At 34.9% G+C, this 25271-nt stretch overlaps 1 protein-coding gene across 3 annotated transcripts in view; it reads right to left on the bottom strand.

Moving 5' to 3' along the window:
• The window catches only part of LOC150100942 (enoyl-CoA delta isomerase 2-like), a 172516-nt gene extending 147607 nt beyond the window's left edge, over nt 1-24909 (bottom strand). The window contains exons 1-3 of one of the 3 annotated variants that reach the window (XM_090401279.1): nt 24649-24909; nt 24137-24226; nt 7546-7724 (exon numbers count right to left, since the gene is read on the bottom strand). In XM_090401279.1, the coding sequence (XP_090257405.1) occupies nt 7546-7724; nt 24137-24209 (252 nt within the window). In that variant the 5' untranslated portion in view covers nt 24210-24226; nt 24649-24909. The remainder of the gene's footprint in view (nt 1-7545; nt 7725-24136; nt 24227-24648) is intronic. The other 2 variants (XM_090401280.1, XM_090401281.1) reach the window with 2 other exon arrangements.
• Nucleotides 24910-25271: the final 362 nt, after the last annotated feature.

The following is a 25271-nucleotide window of genomic DNA, read 5'->3' as shown; positions in this document are numbered from 1 at the left end:
AAAGTTCATATTCTTCATTAAAACTTTTTTTTGCCATATTTTACTAAGAATTCTAATGGAGTTTTTACTACTGTGATATTCTCCTTGATAGGATTCCAGATGTTTGCAATATTTTCAGTCTTTTAGCTGATAATTTTCTAATTTTTTTTTTAAAATATCATAATTTGTCATCATCAATTTCCTGATATGAACTCTCAAGTGGTGTTCAAGTTACTATGACAGAACTACATGATGAAGTTTCCATTATTATTAATTTCCTCTCAACAATCTAAGGCACTTCTGACTGAATCGATCCACTTAGGTCTTCCTTTGCGTCTCTTTCCTGCCACTTTGGCATCAAACACCTGTTTTGCTAACCTTACCTCACCCATTCTATTTAAGTGGCTATGCATCTTAGATTAGCTCTGATGACACATTCTTGAATGCTAATAATGTCAAATTCCTTTCTAATATCTTCATTTTTAATATGATTCTGCCTTTGATGACATCGGTTCACTCCTCTACTTTTTTTTCCAGAACCCTCATATCTGTGGTCTCTAGTCTTTGATCAAGTGCTTTATTTCTAACCCAACTCTTGGATCCATAACTTAAAATGGGCTTGAATACTGCTAGTTTGGTGTTTTCACTCATTTCTCTCTTATTCCATATAAATTTATTAAGCTGGCTACCCACCATACTAGCTTTGCTTATTGTTATCCATTTCCAGAGTTAACCTGCCATCTTTACTAAAAACTGTACCTAAATAGCTGAAATATTTTACTTATTCTATAGAATCTTCATTCAGAATGCAGCTGAAATTTTCTATGCTCCTACCTATTTCTAAAGTTTTAGTCTTTTTATTGCAGATTTTCATGCCAAATTTGTAACAGCTGTTATTCAATTTAGTTAGAGAATCCTGGAGACTTGCACTAAATGTGTTTAGGAGTACAATACCATCTGCATATCATATATCAGGCTTAATACCACTTTCTTTCATAATGAAATCCATATAGATAATGAATAAGAGTGGATATAATGTGCATCCTTGTCTTACTCCTGATTTTACATCAAATCATCTTCCTATATTTCTACCTTTTAGGTAGAAATACAGGAAGATGATTTATTTGCTAATGATTTAATTGCTAGGAACTTTTGGCATGCTTTCTTCTTTTCCACGACTTCATAAAAATTTCTTGAGTCCACTATGATGTTCTTATGTTTCTATCCTTGCAGACAACTTCAGCACATACCTCCCTAGCTGAATTAATCAGTGTCTTCTTTAGAGTTTGCTACTGAGACTCCAAGGTTTGGTTCTTGTTTTCAATTTGTTTCATTTTTTCTTCAATAATGTTTGTATAGTCGAGTCTATAATTTACCTTTAAAAGCCGCTCAATTTTAATTTTCTTTAAAACTTTCTTACATACTGTTCTTTTCAATGTGATAACACTACACAGGATAAAAATGGCTAAATAATGGCCACTTCCAATTTCAAATCCTCTTTACACTCTTGTATCCTGAACTAGTATAATGATATCACTATCAACGACACAGTCAATGAGGATATTCCCATTTCTTGTGTCTTCTCTCCTTGTGAACATCTTTATGTTGATACATGGTGTTAGTAATCACTAGTCCGTATTCTAAGCAGAGGTCCAGGAAATATCATTATTATTGGTTTTGCACTGTTCTTCAAATTTTGCCAAAATGTTCCTATATGCCTGGCAGGATTCATTTCCTACGCTGCTTTTCAGATCTCCAAACAAGGACCACTTTTTCCATTTTCTTTATGTCAGCTGCCTATTCTAATGACTCAAAAAATTCCTCCACTTCTTCCTTAGAAGAACCTACTGTAGGACCCTAGGCAAAAATAAGTTTCATTGTCCATTTTCCCCATTTTGAAGTTTGCCCACATAACTCTACTTGAACCTATCATCCAATCAAGTTTATCTTCATGTTTGGTGTTCAATGTTATCCCTACTACTTCCTTTCCTTGATCATTATTGCCTGAAAATAGAATCCTGTACTTATCAGGCAATATCTTAATATTACTTAATCTTACTTGTTTTTGTCTTCGTCTCAAGAATGCCAATGATTCCACGTGGTACTTTTCCGATTCTTGTGCAAGTTTGATTTCCTTTCCATAAATACTCCTTATGTTGATGGTTCCTATCTTCGGTGATTCTGATGTTGGGTTTATTCTTCTTCTTCTAGATGTTGAGTTGGAGCCTGTTTGTTCCAGTAGTTGACTTTTCACTGTTTGCCCTGGTCCCCTAACAAAAACAGTGGTAGCCTTGTTTAATTAGGTGATGCCCCCAGCTGGCATGAAATCTCACCATGTTGTTGTACAATCATATGCATTTGTGATTTAAGCCAATAGAGAGTACAATTTGGCTGGCTAAATCCCAACTTGCCACTCCATTCCCATTCATTCAGTACCCAGCAGATACCTACTAATGGGGCATGCCACATGAAGGTGAGGATTGGATATTGGGTCAGAAGCCCCAGTCAGTTCTCCACATTACCAAAAGGCAACGTGGAAGTCTCCTTCCAGTTATTTTGCTTTAACCCTTAAGTGACCCATTAAGTTTAAATTCAAATAGTTGAAATCAGACTGTCGGAACTCTGCTAAATTTCAGAATCATTCACATCTTAAATTGTAATGGTTATCAGCAATTCTTGCCACATATGCATGCATCTATACATGTTTAATTGTGTGTCGTAAGTCGTGACAGATGTACAGGTCACAGGCACACATGGAAATAATATACTTTAACAGCTGTGTTGTTGTTGTTGGTAATTAAGAAATCTTGAAGTGCAGTCTAATAGTAATTAATATTAAAATAGTTTATATTAATGTCTTCTGCATTTCTAAAATTTTTAATATGGATCACTGGTTAAAAACGTGATGTTTTTAACCACTTCACATTTTTTTGTTTCTAGTGCATGCATTTTGGATTTGTATAATTAAAATATATTTAATAATTTAAAAAGCGTTTTACACTTAATGCAAATGTTAAAAAATATCTACCTACATTCTTGTTGGGATGAAATATTATAACTTCTCCCAGGCTGCCTTTCCTGAGAGGAGTACACTGGTGTTAAAATTTTCCTCTCCTCTGTTTTATTCAGTTTTATTATATACAGGTCTGGTCTCTGGTTTCAGTGGTGATCTGGTTGTGGAGAGAGAGAGAGAGAGATTACAAAGGAGAGTATTAAAGATGATACCAGGATTGCAGAATACAGATTATGATGACAGATTGAGAATTTGTGGAGTGCAGATACTAGTGCAAAAGAAAGAAATAAAAGAAAAAGAGGTAATGAATGACTCAAGAATAGTAGTCTATGGAGGTTCCATACGGTCTGCTTTCCAGAGGGGAGAAGGAGCAAAATAATTCATGCTTCGAATATGAGGAGAAAACAAGCAAGAGTTAGTGGTCAATGTGGGAACAAGTTATTTAGTTGGCCAATAGGAGAATGTAAGGATGGATATCAGGTTATTGAGGAGAGTGAAAAAATAACAGTATAGTGGGAAAGGCTGTCAGTGTGTTGCTGAAGTGAGATGGAAAACAAGAATCATGAATGGTATGCTGGTGCAGCTGTGTGAGGAGAAGAGAGTACAATTTGGGGATGTGTGAGCATTGATAATTGAGAAAAGAATGGAATTATACAGAAGCAATGGACTGCATTTGAATGGATTTGGAGCAAGTGAATTGGAGAATCTGTTGCTAGATGGGGGTGCAGTGTGTGATGCAAGGAAAAGATCAGAAGTAAGAGGTGAAGTGAAAAATCAGGAGAGTGGAACAGAAGTGAAGTGCTTGGCTAGTAATGTGAGATGAAGAAAGAATGGAAATGCAAGAATAACAGGGACAGGGTCATCACCAGATTAGATCGCACCCTGAGGCAAACAATTAAATATCACCCCTGATGAATTATAAGACAAAAATATAAGAAAATCTCCAATTGCTATTTTGTTTTCATTACAAGAGAAACATTAATGCAAAATGATTACATAATAATATTAATTAAATGTTTGCTCTATGGGGATATCGCAAAATAAAACTTTATAAGCTCTCCTAAATTTAAATTATAAGCTATGTCCGTCTCTATCAATATAGTTGCTAGACCAACCAATCTTTCTTGGGTCATTGCTGTTCACAAATAATTTTTAATCAGTTTAAGCTTGGAAAAACTTCTTTCACACTTGCTACACTAACAGGAATTGTTCATGTAGTGATGGTGCCTACTGCAATATGGCTGAATGAGCATCCTTATTAAGCTGTGTCGTGAGGCAGGTTGCCTCTATGCTACACCCTGTCGACGGTACTGAACAGGGAAATGGGGGAGAGACAGGGAGACAGCATAGGAAGAGTGGATGGTGGAAGTCATAGTGAATGTATGTATGGGGATGATTAGCATAGGAATGGAAAGGAATGGAAATTTTAGTTCTTTATTGCTATAAGCCAGGGAATGTAGAGAGTAGTGATGAAGAAATGGATAAGCAACTTGAGTTAGTGAACAAGGGAAGGGTGATTTTGATTATGACAGTATAGATTAGAATGAAAAGATTTACAATGAGAAGATGATGTAGGAGAAATGGTGTATAGTTTATAGATGTGTGAAGTGAATTTGATGGATGTAAGGACCTGTATATCCTGATAGACTGCACTTAAATAGTTTGAGTTGAATACTTGGAGAAAGAGTTGTTCAGTGAGCATTTGGAAGTGAAAAATCAGGGAAACCAGAGATATTACAGGGGGAAGCAATCATGTGTCTAGCCACCCCTGGGACAAATGAGAATGAGTGCAGGAATGACTGAAGAGCTGGATGGAGTTTCCCAGGTTTCAAATCTGAATAAGCAGTTGTTAGATCCTGAATGAAGGAATCTTGCAAAGAATTCATTCATTCAGGGTCTAACATACTAAACTACACAAACAAAGAAATACCTGCACATCAGCTGAAATTAAAGTGAAACTTCTTCACCTATGTAAAAAATTGCATTTTATTTTATGTAGCATGTATTTTAATCTATTGTGATCATACCAAGATCGAATTAGAGATTGTCTTAAAAGAAGAATTTGTTAATATTATTTAAGCCTCACTTTAGCTGTATAGAATGATTGTGAGTCACCAGATGGATATTAAGTAACAATTCATAGAAGGTATACAACTACACGTGTCCAGTGTAACGCCGGAGGCAGTAGCTTACGCGGAAAGTAGGTTGACGAAAATTCCGTGAATACAAGAGTATAACAGCAAAGGGGAGAGCAAGGGATGAGCCCGAGGGGAGAAAAGATACAGATCGTGTGCAAAGGGGACTCCAAAAAAGGGGGCGCTTGAACGAAGAATATAAAGGAATGAGCACCGTATCAGCTCTCTCTACTTATCGTTTTCCTGGTTCCTGGTTTGGAAGTTAGCTGATGGTTCGAGTAAGGGGGGGGGGGAAGCGTCAGTGCTACGATGTCGAACGGCGAGCTTTCCTGAGAATGTTGTAGGATTCCACACAGAGCTGAAGGTGAAATTTCCAGTCCTAGCAGAATCGAGCCCTTGATGAAAAGTCCCATCAAGAGGAATAGAGAGTTTCCTGAGACGCAAAGAATCGAGTCCATGTTCAGCAGTAATTATGAAGATAGCGTAGCCCCTGCACTGGTGTAAGGACAGCCAATAGACAAGAAGTAAACAGACGTACACGTGGTGTTGAAAGACGTAGGAAAAAGTTCGGTAAAGTAGAATTACTCTATTTTGTGTTTAGAATTCTTTAGAAGAAAGAAAATTATGTGTGAATGTAAATTATGAACATTATTCTAAAGGACTTTGTGGACAGACTCTAATTAGATAGTTAAACTCCTTTTGAGAATAAGAAGAATTGTTTGGAAGAGATCTTTTGTGTTGTATGTGACTGATTTAACATAACGAGACTGGGATTGTAGATTTATAGTAACTGAATAACATTAGAATCTTTGTTATATTATCTCATGAATTGCTTGCAGAAGGACTTTTGGTTTAACACCATATCATTTGCTATCTATCCCAATTATCAGTTACTGTTTTTACATGCTTTATAACCTTTGATTTAAACTTAAAGTGTGTTGATCTTTTAATTTGAGTTTCCTTATTTAGTATTGAGATGAATTGAATGCATGAAATTCTTTAGTGTAGTTTGCTCTGATATTCCAATAGACATGATTTATTTGCCTAAAACTGAGTCATGCCTGACTACGATTCCGAATTACCACTTATAAAAATAGAACCTCTTTTGGCGGGAAGGAATTAGAAAGTGTATATAATCATAGATTTATGTCACGACTGCAGTCTTAATCTATACAGCCATATTAAAGTAAAATATAGTGTAAGAATGCCTCAAAATCTAGTATTGTCTCCCTGAGTAAGGATCTTTTCTGCTATAGGATACTGGCTGGCACAGCATAATATAAATCTGCCAGTATCCGAAGAGGAAACAATCCTAGATGTAAGTATATTAGGCCCAATATCTGAAGAAGTAAAATAGCAATTGAAAGATAGAAAGAGAAGATATAAAATAAGAAAAGCAACAACATAACATAGATAACGACATTATGTAAAGATAAGTGTAAGCCCAAGTGGATGTCGAAATGCATGCACATAAATGCAAGAAGTATCAGAAATAAAGGAGAGGAGTTTTTAGCATGGTCAGCTTGACTTAAAAAAAAAAATTACTAGCATCAGAGAGACTTGGTTGTTAGAGAATGATGTAGTTACAAGAATAGAATGCAATGGATATTGTATTTTCAGAGAGGATAGAGGAAACAGGGCAGAGGGAGAGGTATTATTAATGATAGCTGAAGAACTTCAACCAACAGAAGTTAAGGAAAATTGTAGAGCTAATGGAAATGGTTCATTTGAGGAAAATTGATGAAAAACAAGAATTTTACAGAATACAGTGAGCCTTTTTGAACATTCCAGTTGTTAATAAAAACCTATCCAAATTCAGAGACTGATTTCTATTTGCAATCTTGATTTGGAAGTTGGATTTCTGAAATTATAAACGTAAGGTTTATAACATAAGAACTAAAAAATTACCTTTAGCAAAATATTGGAATTTCATCTGGTTAAATGACTCAACAAAATGGGAAATATTATTTATTATTATTACATGACACCTCCAGGGAGTGCAAAGACTCATCGAGGGAAGGTACCTACTCTACAACTGTCTCTCTCCACCACATAATCCACCAACTATCACTGCACCAATGCCATCTACCCTCCACCACATCACATACAATCACAAACATCCATACCTACAGCGGGATTCAAACCCACAGCGTTTTGGTTGGACAGCAGATACACTAACCACTCGGCCAACCAGGCCAGCCGAAAAGATGATTTTTTTTTTTTTTTTAATTCTTAATAACACAGTACCAGGAAAGACATTTATTCAGATAAAGGAAGAAACATGTCTTCAAAAATAGATTTTGTGCTCTTATAGAAATCTTAAATTTATTTCACTCAACAAATAAAATCTAATATGCTTACATATGTTATTGTAACAATAATATAAACTGTTTAGAATGCTTAAAATATATGTTTTACCTGTTTAAACAGAGCATAAATTTTTAGCTTAGTATCATTGTCTGGCTCTTCTTGCAAATTATTCAGTTTTACTTTTGCCTCATCAAAATTTCGAGCTAAAGACCCCATCATCCTAATCAGTGGTGTTCTCACATTAATGACCGATGAAGTCAGTTTAGATTGTAGAGCTGGAAATAAAGCTGTGATTAACAATATATTACTTTATGTGATTACAGCTGGCAAAAATAATTAACATTTAAATAAAATCATTAATGAAATAACTTTAAATATTTTCAAAAATGTAATTCCTTAAACAGAACTGTTCAAATTCATGATAGGATCACAATATGCAAGCCCCACATTACCCAAAGCAGCATCGTCTTCAGTGGTGCAAAGAGCATTTACAGTGGGATGCAGAAGTTCTTGGAAAGCTGTGTTTTGGAACAAAATCACACTACACCTTTTACTGAGCAGATGGACACATGGGTGCAGCATATGCTTAGTGAACGTCTCTTTACCACAGTGCATAATCCCAACTATGAAATTTGGAAATGGCAGTGTGGTATGGTCTCCAGGTATGGTCCTGTTTTTCCTGGTTTGGTCTCTGACCTCTGTGGTGCCATAAGCATTGAACTCTAAGAGATAACTGAACATTATGGACAATGCAATGCTTCCTGCTTTGTGGCATTTTTATGGAACTGACCATTGTCTCTTTCAGCAAAACAGAACAGTGTCATAAGGATGTAACTGCATGGTTTGTGGATATGAATGTCACTACACTTGACTGGCTTACAGAGAGCTTTCATCTCAACCCTACTGATGGGGAGAGGTCAGGGGATGTTTTCCCCACAACAGTCCAGGACCTCATACATAACAACAGGAAGAACAGTCGAAAATTCCCAGTGATCACTATGATATCTTATGCTTGTGGAAAGTGCACCCATAAGATTGCCGCAGTCATCGCAGTGAAAGTAGGTCCTACATCTTATTAAGATCAGCGCCATGGCTGTTTGTTATTCACTCTATGGTGCCCATTGATTTCTTTCCAAGCAGTGTAAGCATGTTGAGATATTCAGCATGCAGGAAATTATGCATATTACATGATACCTCCAGGAGGTCCTAAGACTCATCGTGGAAAGAACACACTACTCCATCACACACACATGCAACTCATCATTTATCTTCTAACAATTCACAACCATACTACCACCATAGGCACAACACCATCTATCACCCAACACCAATACTATTTTCTGTTTGTAAATTGCATTGTTCTTTTTTGGTTGATTTGTCTATGTGTGAGATGAAAAACTCAAAGTTTTTGGAAGAAAAACTCTGCTACCTCAATATAAAGTCAGCTAACTTGCCTTCAATTGAAAAGTACACGAAAATTACTCTCATCATAAGAAGAATTGAACCCAGATCTTCTCCAATCAAAGGGCACAACACAATGTTTACAGAGGCTAAAATTGTTTTATTTCAAAGTATATAAAAGAACTTTTTAATTATTGAGCTTTTTAATATAATATATTCTAACCATATCTGAAAATTTACAAACTGAAATAAAGATTATTTATTAACTAATGAAATTCTATTTCAGCCCAACAAGAAAACCACATGACCACAAAAAGTAGGCCCTGGACAACATTTTCAGAAAGGATGCTCTAAATTTATTGGTTAGAAAAATTGGTTTCTGATTCCTCTTTTTTGATTGGAAAAATAGGTTTCAGTCCCCATCTGGCATACAATTAAACTTTTATAAGAGATTTCAAACTAAAGATGAGTTACCTGAGCCTGATGAACACACAATTAACACAATCCATCATCTACTGGATATAATCCTAACAACAAACTTCTTTATGGTTTCAAAGAGTCTACTTAAAAGCTTGGAATTACTACTTAAAATATCCTTATTACATCATTTATAGCATAATAAAACATTCTAATTACTTAGTCCTTTTCTATTAAATCTAAGTCATTCATCAACAAAGTCTGCTTTGCTTTTTATACCACTATTCATTAAATAAGTTATTTCATATAGGGACATAAAACAGCAAAAGGCAACAGCTGGAGAAATGTGTAAATGGTAGATGTAAAATGGATTAAAAGATAAGCAGTTTTTCCAAATTTAGTTATACTGGTGTTACGTCCCTATCTTAAGATTTTGTTTGTCTTACAAACTGCCTTCGTCTATATTCTCCTAACATCTACTTTCAAGACATCACCTAAGTTTCTATTAATATTTGAGTTATTGTTCCCTGTAATATCCCTAGTATTTGTATTTTAACTGCGCCCTTTGGGATATTTAGTTTAAGATATTTTATACATAAACAGAGAAAGGAACTCAAATATCTGAAAGTGTAACTATTGCAGTCATGACACTATTTCTTGTTACTCAACATTAATTCCACAAACTTCCCGTTTCTTAACATTAGTTCCCCGCGTGGTTAGGCTCGAATGTTTCTAAGCGGTGCATTGGATTAGCAACATTAGACAACTTTCTTTGTCATTAAACAAAAGGTTTATTATTTCTCTAAACATGGTACATATCAAATTACTCAACTAAATTACTTACACACTAAAATTAGCTTAAAACAAATAGTTGGGCTATGATTCGACAAAAGTTACTACGATCATGCCGTCACAAAATTTCATACAAAACACGAATTCACTTAACATGGAAAGATTTGATCACCACACATTAAAAGATTATTCAACTTCAAGTACACTAACAAAGTCATTAACTACTCTAGCACATACTTATGACAATTCTGATTCTCCACACATCACACTAGGCATTCAAATTCCTCAGTCTACTTGGTTACTCAATTTACACTAATCAAACTCAATATTAATAAAACCATTTACTTCATTAATACACAACTATGTCACTAACCTTCCCTTTACAATATAGTAGGCACTCAAGATTCTTAGGATAATTAATTATTCACAAATTATCAACACTAGCTAGCGTACTTTTAACACTCTTTATCAAATTCTAAAGTCCTATTATATTTTCTCCCTAATCACTTTAACAGTTCCGCATTATGACAATGGTACCTATCACAAACAACTTCTGGTTAACATAAGACAAAATTCACAATACCTTTCTTTAGCTTCACTTACGGGCCTTTACCTTCTACTGAACGAACTTGCTTGCATAACTTCTAGCAATTCAGGGCTTTATGAACACCTGCACGGTCGGCTGTACTATCCGAAACGATGACATCGATATCTTCACAGTTTCCTATGACTCTATGGTATATTTCGCTTTCTACATAGGAATACGGGAATAGCTTTCCTGTTCACCTTCGATTCCTTGTTGTGGCATGAGGATATAAGACATATCTCTCCACTCAGGAACACCGTGAAATCCACTAGAAAACCAAACTAAAACCACCGCGACTTTCCAAACGTTTCTTCTCCTCTGGCAAAAAGGCCTCAAGCCTCCTTGACTATCAAGCGTCTTCCCCTAAACCCAAAAGAGCCTACTCTTCCAAAACCTCCTGGGGGGGGGGTTACCAACCCTTTTATAGCTGCTCCCCTGACGGCACCCTTTCTTACTTCTCCCGCCTCCTACTTGTTTTCCGTCTGTCTACCAATTGGATAGCATTTTGCCGCCATACGTCATTTTGATCGGCAACTCATAACGAAGTTTCTATCCGGGTATAGGCCCTAAGCGATATTCCGTTATTTCCCTTGTTAGCCTCTATCTTAACCCCTTTTCAAACCTTTTCTCAGAATTCTACTTAATGCTTAATCTGTAGCCTCTTACATAGCGCATTTCATGACTCATTCTTTTATACTTATGCACTTAACTCTTTCATACTTAATCGCATTACCATATTAATTCTTATTTAGCTACTTATTTAATACAAATTCCTTGCCTAGTCATAATACATTCTTTTCTTTTGTTATCTTAACTAAACAATAGACCTTTACATTTTACTCAATTTATACTGGATGCAAGAATATTTTATTAATTAAATTATCCTTTTTATGCAGGGGTTTTTATTTATGTTATTTATTTTTCATGTTACACCATGATAACTGAGAATACTATATTCTCAAGATATCAGGTGTAACACTGGTAGATTTTTTTTTTTCAATGTAAAAGGTATAATACTGTGCTGTTTAGATTTTAAGAACTTGTATATTAAAAATTGTATATTATTATTATTATTATTATTATTATTAAACAAGACCTCATGGAGTCAAAGACTCATCTAGGAGGTCCTTTATCTTACATACACATCTCATCATACCGTGTCTTAAACACATTCAAACTACTTGCAGACACCACGCTCTCAGGCAAGGCATTCCAATCACTCACAACTCTGCACGAAAAAACCTGCCTCTCACTCCCTTACTCACACCCTCCTTATACAGTTTCCAGGGATGACCTCTGGTTCTCCCCTGATCTCCCACTATTCTCTGTAGAACTTCTCCACCATTGATCCTATAACAACCCCTTACCAACTTGTAGGTCTCTATCATATCTCCCCTCTTCCTTCTCTCCACGAGACTCTGCAAATTACATCTTTTCAATCTTTCCTCATACTCAACATTCCAGAGGTCAGAAACTACCTTAGTCAGTCGCCTTTGGACCCTTTCCAACATCTCTTCATCCTTCTGAAAACCTGGTGACCAAATCTGGGCACAATAGTCCAAGTGTGGCCTAATCAAAGCCTTATACATTGGAACAAGTATCTCCCTAGTTCTACATGTCAGTGTCCTCCGCATCATTCCCAGAAGTCTTTGTGTTGTCTTCACAATTTTGGCGATGTGTCCCCTAAATTTTAGATCCTTATCCACTATCACCCCCCAGATCTCTTATTTCCTCTACTTCCAACAATATATTCTCACCAAGCATAAATTCTGCATCCCATCTTTGTTTTTCAAATTTTAAAACCTTACATTTTGCAACATTGAACTCACATCCCCATTTGCTTGCCCAGTCACTCAATTTATTCAATTAATAATAGTTGCACATGTTCTAAAAAATCAAGACATATAGAGTTTTCCTATAACTGCATTGACAATGGCTTTGAAACTTAGCCAAAAATTTTACAAATAAAGACATTAAAATTAAATGTAAATGATTCTGGTAATAAAATTTTATGATGAACAGTTGTACATAAAAGTTGTACATCACAACTGATAATGTGGGAATGATGCCAATACATGACAGAACAACAACCAAGACACTGTTCATTAGAGAAGTTTAATGAGGGATTTTGTTTGGTGGCCATGGAAAGATTAAGAAACCCATGTGGTGGCACTTAATATTTTAAAGGTATTTGATTGTGTCAGGCATTGAGGCCTTCTGAACAAGTTACAATCTTATGGTCTCCCTCCTATCCTTTGTGATTAGATCGCCAAATTCCTCTCTGGTTGTTTGTTGCATGTCATGGTGGATACCTTCCTCTCATCAGATTTCCTTTTCAATGCTGGGGTACCCCAAGGTTCTGTAATCTCACCTCTTCTTCCATTAAATCAATGACCCTCTCTCTCTGACTTCAAATCCTATTCATAGTTTCACTGTAAATTAAAGATGCCAAAAAATTATATTCTTAGTTTAATCCTTTATCCAAATGTAAGCAAACAAAGTTTGCACGTGAAGTAACTTCATGACTGGATAACTCGTATATAAAGGCTAATGACTTCACATCACTTACTTAGTATCCCATAATGCAAAACACATATCCTTACAGACATGTATAATGCTATGTATTATGGGAAGGGTCACTACAAAGACTGGTTTCAATCTTTATGGAGGTGAAAAAGTAAAGGGGGTGCCCATCATAGGCCTTGAATAGTTAGTATAGGGGTGCAAGAGAGCCTGATAGTATTAGGAGAAAGAAAATACAGATAGATAATATGAGAGATAGATAAAAAGGCCTCAGCTCTCTTATATCATTATATAACCAAAGGCTATCAGTTTTCCTTTTCACCAGTCTCATGAAGAAGAACAATCAAAAGACCAACTGAAACTAAAATGCAAAGATGACTGATACAGTTCGCCCCCATTTGTAGGTCTCTACTTGGTGTCTTGCCAAGAATAGTCGATTCATACTGAAGGGGAGAAAGAAATAAAGGACGTACGAATGGGTTGCCAACAAGCGAAATCACATGCTTTATAGGTAAAATTTTCCAACTTTTATACAAGCAACATAGTTGTTCATCATCATCAAATTCCTGCCATGTACTCAAGGGGTGTACAGGATATGATAGTACTACATGAAAAAAATTACATCATTACTAACTTCCTATCTACAATTTTCCTCCAAATCAGTCTGTTACTTGTCAAGACTCCAACATTATCATTATCAAATCTTATATTTCTATTGTCTAAGGCACATTGTACCGTACCAAGCCACCTATATCTTGGTCTTCCTCTGGGTCGTTTTCCTGCCAACCTGGCAGAGAACACTTGTTTTGCTAATCTTTCCTCTCCCATTCTATTTAAGTGACCATAACATCTGAGATTAGCTCTGCTAACGCATTCCTGGATGATGACAATGTCAAGTTCTTTCCTAATATCCTCGTTTTTAATATGATATTGCCATTGATGCCATCTGTTCACGCCTATAATCTTTCTCAGGACTCTCATATCTGCGGTCTCTAGTCTTTGGTCAAGTGTTTTACTTCTGACCCAGCTCTCAGATCCATAGGTTAAAACTGGTTTGAGCACTGTCTTGTATACAGCTAATTTAGTGTTCTGACTAATTTCTCTCTTATTCCATATGAATTTATTCAATTGACTTCCCACCATACCAGCTTTGCTGATTCTGTTGTCTATTTCTATATTTAATTTACCATCTTCACTAAAAATCATGCCTAAGTAGCTGAAATGTTTTACTTGTTCCACAGGTTCTCCATTCGCAACACAGTTGACATTTTCAATGATTCTGCCTATTTTCATTGTCTTTGTCTTTTTAATGCTGACCTTCATACCATATCTATTATAACAGTTATTCAATTTAGTCAGAGAATCTTGCAGACTTGTAGAGGATTTATTTAAAAGTATAACATCATCCGCATAAAGCAAAGAGCTGACATTAACATCTCTAATTTTGATATCATGTTTAATACCACTTTCCTTCATAATGTGATCCATATAGATAATGAATAACAGAAGGGATAATGTACATCCTTGTCTCACACCAGATTTAACATTAAACCATCTTTCTGTACTTCCTTCAATTCTAACTGCTGACTCACAACTCAAATAAAGACTAAGTATTGCTTGATATAATGCCCCATTCACACCATATAACTGCAGCGTATTGAATAGCTTCTCTCTCTCTCTCTTGGCACCTTGTCATATGCCTTTTCCAAATCGACAAAACTTAAATACAGATCTTTGTTATATTCCCATGCTTTCTCGACTACTTGTCGTAAAGTGAAGATCTGATCCAGACAGCCTCTATTTGGCATGAATCCAGCTTGTTCTTCACCAAGCTTTTCTTCCACAATTCTTCTCAACCGTTTCTCAAGTATACTTGCATAGATCTTGCCATAGGGAAATACCTATGTAATTCTCACATTCAGTTTTATTTCCCTTTTTATATATGGGTACTATGAGAGCTCTACTTCAATCATCAGGAATTTGTCCCTCTGTCCAGGCTTTCTGAACTATGCAGTGCAGCCACTGTAACTCTTATACCACCATACTTCAGCATTTCTGGTCGAATATCATCTACTCCTGCTGCCTTTCCACATGTCAAGCCTTTGATGGCCTTTTCTACTTCAATTATAGATATGTATTCCTGACTGCATGCCTGGTCAGTGTTTTTTTACCACTGTGCTGTCATCACTGCTTGTTTCATTTAGCAGTTTTTCAAAGTAATTACTCCATACTTCAAGGATATCTTTTTCTCCCAATTTCATGTCACCTTTATCATCTCTAATTCCTTTTATAGCACTCTTTCCTTTTCAACCTTTTCTTAAGCTTCTTCAACAACCTCCAGAATATTTTGCCACCTTCTTGATATTTATTTTCTATATTCTTGCCAAAGTCCTCCCATGACTTTTGTTTAGCTAGTTTTACACAGTGTTTAGCATTCTTGCATTTGTCTCTGTATTCTCTAAGAGCACAAGCTGACTTATTTGAGAGGAACTTTTGATATGCTTTCTTCTTTTCCTTCACTGGCTCTAACTTCTTGTGTCCACCAGGGAGTTCTGATTTTTTTATCCTTGCAGACAATCTCACCACTTGCCTCTTTGGCAGAATCAATCAATGTTTTCTTCAGAGTTTGCCACTGAATCTCCAAGGTTTGATTCCTGTTCTCAAACTCTTTCATTTTTAATTCAATAATCTTTGTGTATTTTAGTCTACAAAAACCTTTTTAGTCTTAAAAAACCTCTCATACCAAAATTAGACAGAATTTTATCTCCCCCTGGTGAATATTGCATAATGTGGGTGATCTACATGCTTCCCAAATTTCTTGATGTCAGGGCCCCCTTTGGAAAAATTAAAATATTTCACGGCCCCCTCAAAAAAATCATAATATAGACATATATTATTATAATATTTATTGTATTTATATTCAATACAAAACATATACAGCGAATATTGCAAAAATCAAATGCGAATATTACATTTTTAGCATCTTACATACACATTTGACATGGCACGCTATCTCATATTTTTATATAGATAGATATATTATTGTACATTTGCATATTGTACACAAGCACATGAAATGTAAGAAGATTAGTTATAAACAAAGTAAGAATTAAAAACATAAAAGAGGTTTAATAACAATTTAATATGATGGATGCGTTTCAATACTGCTACACCAATATCAGGTGAAATATTTGAAACTGCAATTCTTAGATTTCTGCTTTGAAATGAAACTTATATGGATAAGCATATATTTACTAATATTCATTAAGTGCCAAAATATGCAGGAAGCAAAATTTGTGAACCCGCACCAATGTGTGATTTTTTTCCATTAAAATATAAAAAAATAACAAAAGAAATAATAAATAATAAAAATTAAACATGTTTCTTTTAAGATAAAAAAAGTCTACTTAGTCGTAAAAGATTTTAAATTTGTTTTCAATATTTCATGCCCCCCCCCCCTCAACAAAACCTACAGTCTCCAAGGGCGCCGCAGCCCACAGTTTGGGAAGCATTGGTCTACACCACCCAGTCAAAAATTTTATATATCATAGAATGCTGCTCTCTAAATATAAAAATTATCTGGCTGAACAATGAAATTTTCACAATACAATATTATAAAGCATTTGAATGTTATATTGCTGGTTTTCAAATCCATGTTTCTTTCTAACCTTCCATAAATGGTATAAAAATTATAAAAATCAAAATTCTCTTCACACTGCTGACGGTGGTGGGTACTGAAAAAAAAAAAACTTGTTCTGTTGCAAGTAATGGAATGCCCAACACATTACATAATCTGTTCCAAATATGCAAGGCAAGGGGGCAGCTGTAGAATGCATGTTCTACTGTTTCCAATCAGTAACAGACGTCAACAGATTGGATATCCGATGCTAAAGTATACCTCCATTTGATAGTAACTGACTGGAAGGCAACCATATGCAATTCTCCAAGTAAAAGCCTCCTGTTAAGAGTATCCTTGGAACTTCAATAAGTTATGAAACAAAGTATTGTTGTCAGTACTCAACTATGGAAGTTTATGGCGAAAGAGATTAAAGATTTCTTTATACCAAATTTACTTACGTCTGTGAGGATATATGATTTGCATTATGGGATACTAAGGCATGTGATGTGAAGTCATTAGCCTCTATATATGGATTGCCCAATCATTAAGTTACTTCACGTGCAAAACTGCCTACACTTGGATAAAAGACTAAACCATGAATATAATTTCTTGGCATCTTTAATTTATAGTGTAACCAAGTGGAAAAACTTTCAACATAGTTTTGCTGATAAGTACTCTGCATTCCTCTTCCTCGTTCAAGAAATTTCATAGTAGTAAATAATTGAAGCTTCAAGATCTTCCATACCAATGACTTCAATACTGATCTCATCACCAACTTCAAGCAAGATGAAAGCAGGATCTTTCTTACAGATTACCTATAAGAAAGATCCTACATTGCTGTCATTTACTTTGGATAATGTTCTCACATCTTTCAAGATGAGTTTCCCCTTCTTGGTGTTGGATCCTACTTTTTTCCAATCTATACTTTGGATCCGACATGTTTGTCATTACGATGTTCTTAACAGTTGATAGGTTGCTAGTTGATTTCTAATTCAAATATAGAGAAAATTTATATTTAAAGACTGCGCCACTCTATATCTGAATTAGTTCAAGAACTGAAGAAAAACCAACTCACAACTATCTCTCCTTTTAGTTAATATTATATATACTGGCCGAGAATATTTATCTTACTTAATTTACCCGCCTTGGTTTGAATATTTTATGAATGGTGCAGTAAAAGAGATTCAGGCAAAATACAACTTTTGATTAACAAAAACAAACATTTAATTTTAAAATCACAAATTTTACACTTAACTTCAAATCACTAATTAAGTTATTAGAAACACTTCAGCCTTCCTGGCAATACAGTCATACAAACTCAGACAATGGTAATTCTGCTATCTCTATCACAGTTTTCTCACAGTTCCTTAAGTTCCAAATACAATAAAATTGCAGTAACACCTCTTAACAAACAAACACTTTTAATTTTACACTTCCGTTAATTCTCCGCAATAGTTACCGTTAGTATAAGGAAATTCTAGGATGAAACTCGCACACACTTCTCTGTATAGGAATATTAATGGTCGGAATAATCTGCCGATAATCTTCTATCTTCATCAACTTATACACATACACTTTTTATAATTGTAAACACTTTAAACAGTAAACAGCACTCATTAAAATAATTCTTCTAAGCAATAACTGAATTAATCATCGGTCACTATACACATAAACAAACGTTGTTGCATAAAGTACTACTGATCACTCATGAAATAAGGCAACACACAATAATTCCTTAACTTGAGGTTTTATATGCACAGTTGTTCACTCTTCCGGCATTCAATTAATTCTTTAGACACTAAAATTCTAAGCACAGCTATCGGTAAACTTCAACTTTACAGCCTCTACTACTCTAGTAACTCCATGCTTTATTTCAAGACTCTGTGCGTCCTTGACAGGTCGGCCCTGAAATTAAATCTCAACTCAAGTATTGCTAGTCTATTTAGTAGTCACTCAGCTGTCTTCCGTAGCTATAATTGTTATTCTACAACTTATTAGCTAACCGCCTCTCGACTAATAGGCTTTATTTAGCTGCTTGAGTGACTTGCCGACTCGCTATTATCGTACCGTGATTCCCGAATGCTCCGATTCCAACCTAATGCCAATCCTCTCCTAATAATCTCTTCTCTTAATTAATTAATAATTTGAGCGTTCCAAGATTCTGTGCATCCTTGACAGGTCGGCCCTGAAATTAAATCTCAACTCAAGTATTGCTAGTCTATTTAGTAGTCACTCAGCTGTCTTCCGTAGCTATAATTGTTATTCTACAACTTATTAGCTAACCGCCTCTCGACTAATAGGCTTTATTTAGCTGCTTGAGTGACTTGCCGACTCGCTATTATCGTACCGTGATTCCCGAATGCTCCGATTCCAACCTAATGCCAATCCTCTCCTAATAATCTCTTCTCTTAATTAATTAATAATTTGAGCGTTCATTGCTTATATATCTGTTCTTCCCGCCTAAATTATTCTCATGATTTTTTTCTAAAACTCTTTTCAATAAACCTTCTCCTCACGTGATGTTCCAAAAACTCGCACACACTTCTCTGTATAGGAATATTAATGGTCGGAATAATCTGCCGATAATCTTCTATCTTCATCAACTTATACACATACACTTTTTATAATTGTAAACACTTTAAACAGTAAACAGCACTCATTAAAATAATTCTTCTAAGCAATAACTGAATTAATCATCGGTCACTATACACATAAACAAACGTTGTTGCATAAAGTACTACTGATCACTCATGAAATAAGGCAACACACAATAATTCCTTAACTTGAGGTTTTATATGCACAGTTGTTCACTCTTCCGGCATTCAATTAATTCTTTAGACACTAAAATTCTAAGCACAGCTATCGGTAAACTTCAACTTTACAGCCTCTACTACTCTAGTAACTCCATGCTTTATTTCAAGACTCTGTGCGTCCTTGACAGGTCGGCCCTGAAATTAAATCTCAACTCAAGTATTGCTAGTCTATTTAGTAGTCACTCAGCTGTCTTCCGTAGCTATAATTGTTATTCTACAACTTATTAGCTAACCGCCTCTCGACTAATAGGCTTTATTTAGCTGCTTGAGTGACTTGCCGACTCGCTATTATCGTACCGTGATTCCCGAATGCTCCGATTCCAACCTAATGCCAATCCTCTCCTAATAATCTCTTCTCTTAATTAATTAATAATTTGAGCGTTCATTGCTTATATATCTGTTCTTCCCGCCTAAATTATTCTCATGATTTTTTTCTAAAACTCTTTTCAATAAACCTTCTCCTCACGTGATGTTCCAAAAACGTGCTCGCTCACTTACATACGTTTCCATGACAACCAAACAAAATATAATAAAATTGAGGTATTGCATAACGTTAAACTTCTACCAACAGGAATAAATAGAGAATATTTATATTTCAATTAATGCGCAGTTAAATTATCAAATACAAATTCTTATAATATTAACATAGTAATAAATAAAATAGCTTAATAATATTTAATACAGTCCTTTCATTATTAATACATATATCCTTGATTAAATAATTAAATAAGGTTAAAGGTAGTTATATGAATATTAAATTATAAACAAGTGAATTACATTAAATAATATTTACAAGTCTAGCCTTTGTGATGGAAGATCATGTTGGATTCTAAACCAAATAATAATTACTCTAATCTCTATATATTCAGAATCCAACATTGGGCTGATTATCACATTCAGCTTATCCTTGAACAAACATATTACAAGGGTGGTTCCATAAGTTTCCAGCCTGACTAACTTTTAGAGGTGACAGAAAGAAAACTGTCACTTTTCAACATAATCTCCTTTTACTTCAACACACTTTTCACATCTTTGAATTAACATTTCTATGCCCTTGAAAATATAATCTGTACTTTTGTCTGCAAAATGACCTAAAACTGCATCTTTCACTTCACTGTCATTTGCAAACTTTCTTCCTTGAAGGTCTTTCTTCAGTTTTGAGAAAAGTTAGTAGTCACTTGATGCTAGATCTGGGCTGTAGGGTGGGTGTTCAATCTCCTGTAAGCCACAATCCTTCACAACAATAGCCGTATGAAATAGAGCATTGTTGTAAAACAGGCGAACACCATGACTCAGCATTCCTCGTTTCTTCTCCTTTATGGCATCATGCAGTTTGTGCAGGAGTAAAGCATAATATCCTGCATTCATGGTGGTATTCCTTTCCTTGAAGTCAATTAAGAGAATTTTCTGACAATCCCAAAAGATTGTTGCCACGATCTTCTTGGATTGAGTGATCTTGGCTTTACTCAGCAGTGCTTCATCTGGTTTGCACCATTCCATGGATTCCCTTTTGGAAAGATGATTATAAGAAAGGACCATGGAAGTTTCATCCTTGATGACAATAGATTCCAGCACTTCTCTCTGATTCCCTTGGCAAAGCTCTAAAAACTTGTGGGAACAGATCACACAGTGCTCCTGAATTGAAGAGAGAGAAGCCAGGACACCTACCTTGCACTGACTTCGTCATTTGAAGCTTCTTGTGAATGATGCGAAAGATGGTTGTTACAGATAGCCTCAATCTTGCTGAGATTTCTTTGAGCTTCAGCCATCTGTCATTGAGCAGTTCCTCCTCAACAAGAGAGACATTTTCCTCAGTCATCACTTCCCCAGGCCAACCATCAAAAGGATCATCTTCTATGTTCTCTCTCTCTCTCTCTCTTCCTAGGTGAAACCATTCAGCCCATTCCTTCATGGTGGAATATGAAGGAGAAGCTTCCCCATAAATACCATCCAATCGCTGTTTGATAGCACTTGGAGAAAGCCCTTCTTTGGTGAAAAAATTTCTCAGCATGGTACTCAATTTTTAACATTACAGCCACTTAGCGTGCCACGTGTTAGTCAAATGAGTGCCTCCAACTGAATGATGCAGGTAGAGAGTTAAAACTGGTACACTAAACTCCCCATAGATGGTGCTATCTGTCATGCATGAAATTTTAAAATTGGTGCAATATTGTATATCAGGCTGAAAACTTTTGGAACCTAACTCATACATCAATAGCTTCCTTGGCCTCTCAAAAACTGGTTCTTTTTCATTCACATCATTACTTTTCTCCTGCTCAACTCTGAACACTTTATAAGCCTCAAATCCAACCATCTTTGAAATATTGTTTGAAATATTGTGCACACAAAACCTCCCTAAGAATTCTTGATACAGAAGAGGGCAATCTCTCTCAGAGACTTCCTTCAGTCACTTTCCCCATAGACAGTGTTTCTGCATATCACCTTTTCTATAGGTACTTTCATAGGCATTGCTCTGCTGAACTAGCCACTAACACTCCTGAAATTTCCTGTAATCATGAACTGTTGCAGCTATTTGTTAACTAGAGCTAGAACAGAACTGGTCAACACTCACAATCCAACTCCAAACATACCAAACAAACCTATCTTCCTTCATTCCATCCACTTTGTTCCAAAAAACCTCTTTCATTCTGTTTTTCTACTAGTATAATTTCCATCTTTTTAAAGAACATTAATAGGAATTATTTAAAAAAAAAAAAAATTATCAGACCAGTTTGCTACCAACTCATCTTCCTTTCAAAATGTACTCAAACATTCAACATCACAAGATTCAAACCCACATTTTCAACCAAACGGTGCTATGAATGGTGCCAAAATGGGCTATGAAAACAGTTATTAAATACACAATAAAATGTTAAGTTTAGTTTTAAAAAAATTAATTGTACTCAAAATATTTTTAAAACTTTGTATTTTGTGATTGTCTCTACTATTTCGATGACTCCTAATTATTGATCAATTCTCCTCGTCCCAAAAAAAAAAAAAAAAAAAAAAAAAAAAAAAGTTGAATCCACCATTGGTTTAACCTTCCTAAAGTCCCAAAATTTTTGACCACTGGAAACAGCCAATCTTTCTCTTTTCATTTGGCATACTAGAACACAATTTAACATTATTATATAGATAATGCCTAAACCACTACTGCGCACTACTCTGCAAACTCTCAAAGGAGATCAAGGAAGTTAGTGCATTTATATTAGTACATTATACCAGATGGCATCTCAAACTACTGATGAAAAAATACTTCTAAACATATATTACTTCTAAACAGTTTAGTAGTATAATATGATAATGACTATTTATTAATGAGTGGGATTAGCACTGTATTTTGTGCATAAGCAACTACCTTTAAACATTTTAAATTATATTTAAATATAATTTAAAATGTTTAATATTATAATACAACGAATGAGGTTGAAGGAGGAAAATTCAGTTGTTTGCTGATAATGCAAAGCTAGAGAGACTTATCAGAAATGTGGTCATCCTTCAGGATTTCAAATGGATGATGATATGAGCAGATGTGCAGAAGTATCAATTCAACATAGCAAAACTTTGTATGTTCAAATTTTGAAACATAAGGCTATATACATATCGACAGAGCTGTGATGCAAAAAGTGGAGGCAGCAAGAGTTCTTTGGTAATAGTGAATAGTGTACTGAGGTTTCAAGAGCAACAGTCCTCTGAGTTGTCATTTCCCCCCACCTTTATAATGTGTCCTCATTTATTATCTCTATTGAAATTCCTTATTAGGATAATAGAGACAGATAGGTGATGTACTTTTATTTAAATTCTGATCACATCGTACCTGGACTATAGTGTACAAATTTGGTCACCTAGTTTCCATGGTGATATGAAAGCCCTAGAAAGGATTTTTAGAGCTTTCATAAGGATAACAATGTCTCATAATACTATCTGAAAAATGACTCCCCCACAATGAGTTTTGCATTTATAAAGTTATGAGGTAATAATTTTATATAGTTCTAAAATTATATTAAACCAGGTAAAGAATATTTTATAAGACTTTAAAAAATTAACTGAAACAAATATTAAGAGCAAACCACTGAATCGGACCCTGTTTGGGAGAAAAAAAGTAACTGAGGCTTCCCACAGATGATTTTGGAATGCCAGGATTACTATTACAAGTGCATTTAACTGAAGTAAACTAAATTTTATAAATTCAGTTAACTGAGTGACAAAACATCTTTTTTTTTTTTTTTGTGAGCAATAGCAGCTCACTATTCTTGAAATCTATTGTATTTGTAAACTTATTCCTATTTATTAATAAGACAAAATGTTTAAGAAAAAGAGTAAAATTCTGATTGCAGTTTCCTTTGCAAGTATGGTCTTGGCGCAAACAGTTTGTCATATGAGTGTGAATAAAATGTTTGAAAAAGTAAAATATATTGGTTGTAGTTTTATTGTGAATTCTACTGTGATCATGTCAACTACTAATACAAATACATAATGTATTTCTTTTACTGCTAACCAATTACTGTTACAGTTAACAGGAAATATAAACTTTGCAAGTATTATTACCTAGTAGTTGGTAAGATTTCAGGATGGGCCGCAATCTACGAATACTGTAGCCACCAACTGAAGAAATCGCCATTACTTCACCAAATGAAACTTAAAAGAAAAAAAAAAAAAAAGTTACCACGAGTTTATTTATTTTTAAGACTGGCAATTAAATCAGGCACAGACGCTAAATAAATAAATAGCTGTTTTAAATCAAATGAAATGAAAAGAACTGATCTAATCGTACTTCTCACAATGTAGAGATAAATGTTAATGAATTAGTTTAGTTTAGTTCAGTTCAGTATTCCACTTTCATGCGCGCTACCACTTTGATAATTGGTTAAGTTCTTCTTCAATATGTATGATATCAATCAAATAGGTATTTTTAAATTCACAAAAATGCGATGTGCTACATAAATATATCATATTTAAACATCACATCCCGACTCCATGGAAGTAGGTAAATACACAATATTAAAATAAGGTTTGAAATTAATATGCAATTAGAATAAAACAGATCAACTAATACTCACCCGGTGGATGATTTCAGTACACTTTGTATCATGAAAGGGAATCACGCCTCGTGATTACATCTCTTAGCATTTATCTAATCTACAAAATAGCAGTACATAGTTTAAAATCAAATTAAAACGTAAGATTGCATATCTTGTTATGGAAATACATTATATAGTTACAAACGTAAATAATTTAAATGGCAAAACTAAATTACAAGCATGTTGTATTTCTGAGGTGGGTTAAGGCTCCAGAGAGAGAGAGAGAGAGAGAGAGAGAGAGATACCAGTTAGGAATGGGATATAGGATTGGATAGATGTGGAAGATCTATATGAGAGAGAGAGAGAGAGAGGTCGCGCTTCAGTGCCCTAGCTAATAAATATTCTACAGTTCCGCTTACAGGCCTTAAGATCCATAATCTGCACGAAATGGCTTAACCATAATTTTTAGGAGAAAGTGTAAGTTATGCCTAAATATATTCTTTTGTGAAAATTGCGTGACTTCTCCTGGTCGATTTGCCTGATTGCAGGAGTTTAAAAAAAACCGAATTTTCAGGAGGGAAAAACCTCCTCCTCCGTATGAGATTGACTTAGTCCCCTTCCATTGCAAATCCCTGAGAACGCTTCTTTACATATAATCATTC

Source organism: Typopeltis vanoorti, chromosome 12, assembly GCF_054136105.1.
Source record: "Typopeltis vanoorti isolate ZY-2024b chromosome 12, IOZ_Tvanoo_1.0, whole genome shotgun sequence".
NCBI lineage: Eukaryota > Metazoa > Arthropoda > Arachnida > Uropygi > Thelyphonidae > Typopeltis > Typopeltis vanoorti.
The sequence above is the reverse complement of the archived record's forward strand: the minus strand, read 5'-3'. Positions and strand labels throughout refer to the sequence as shown.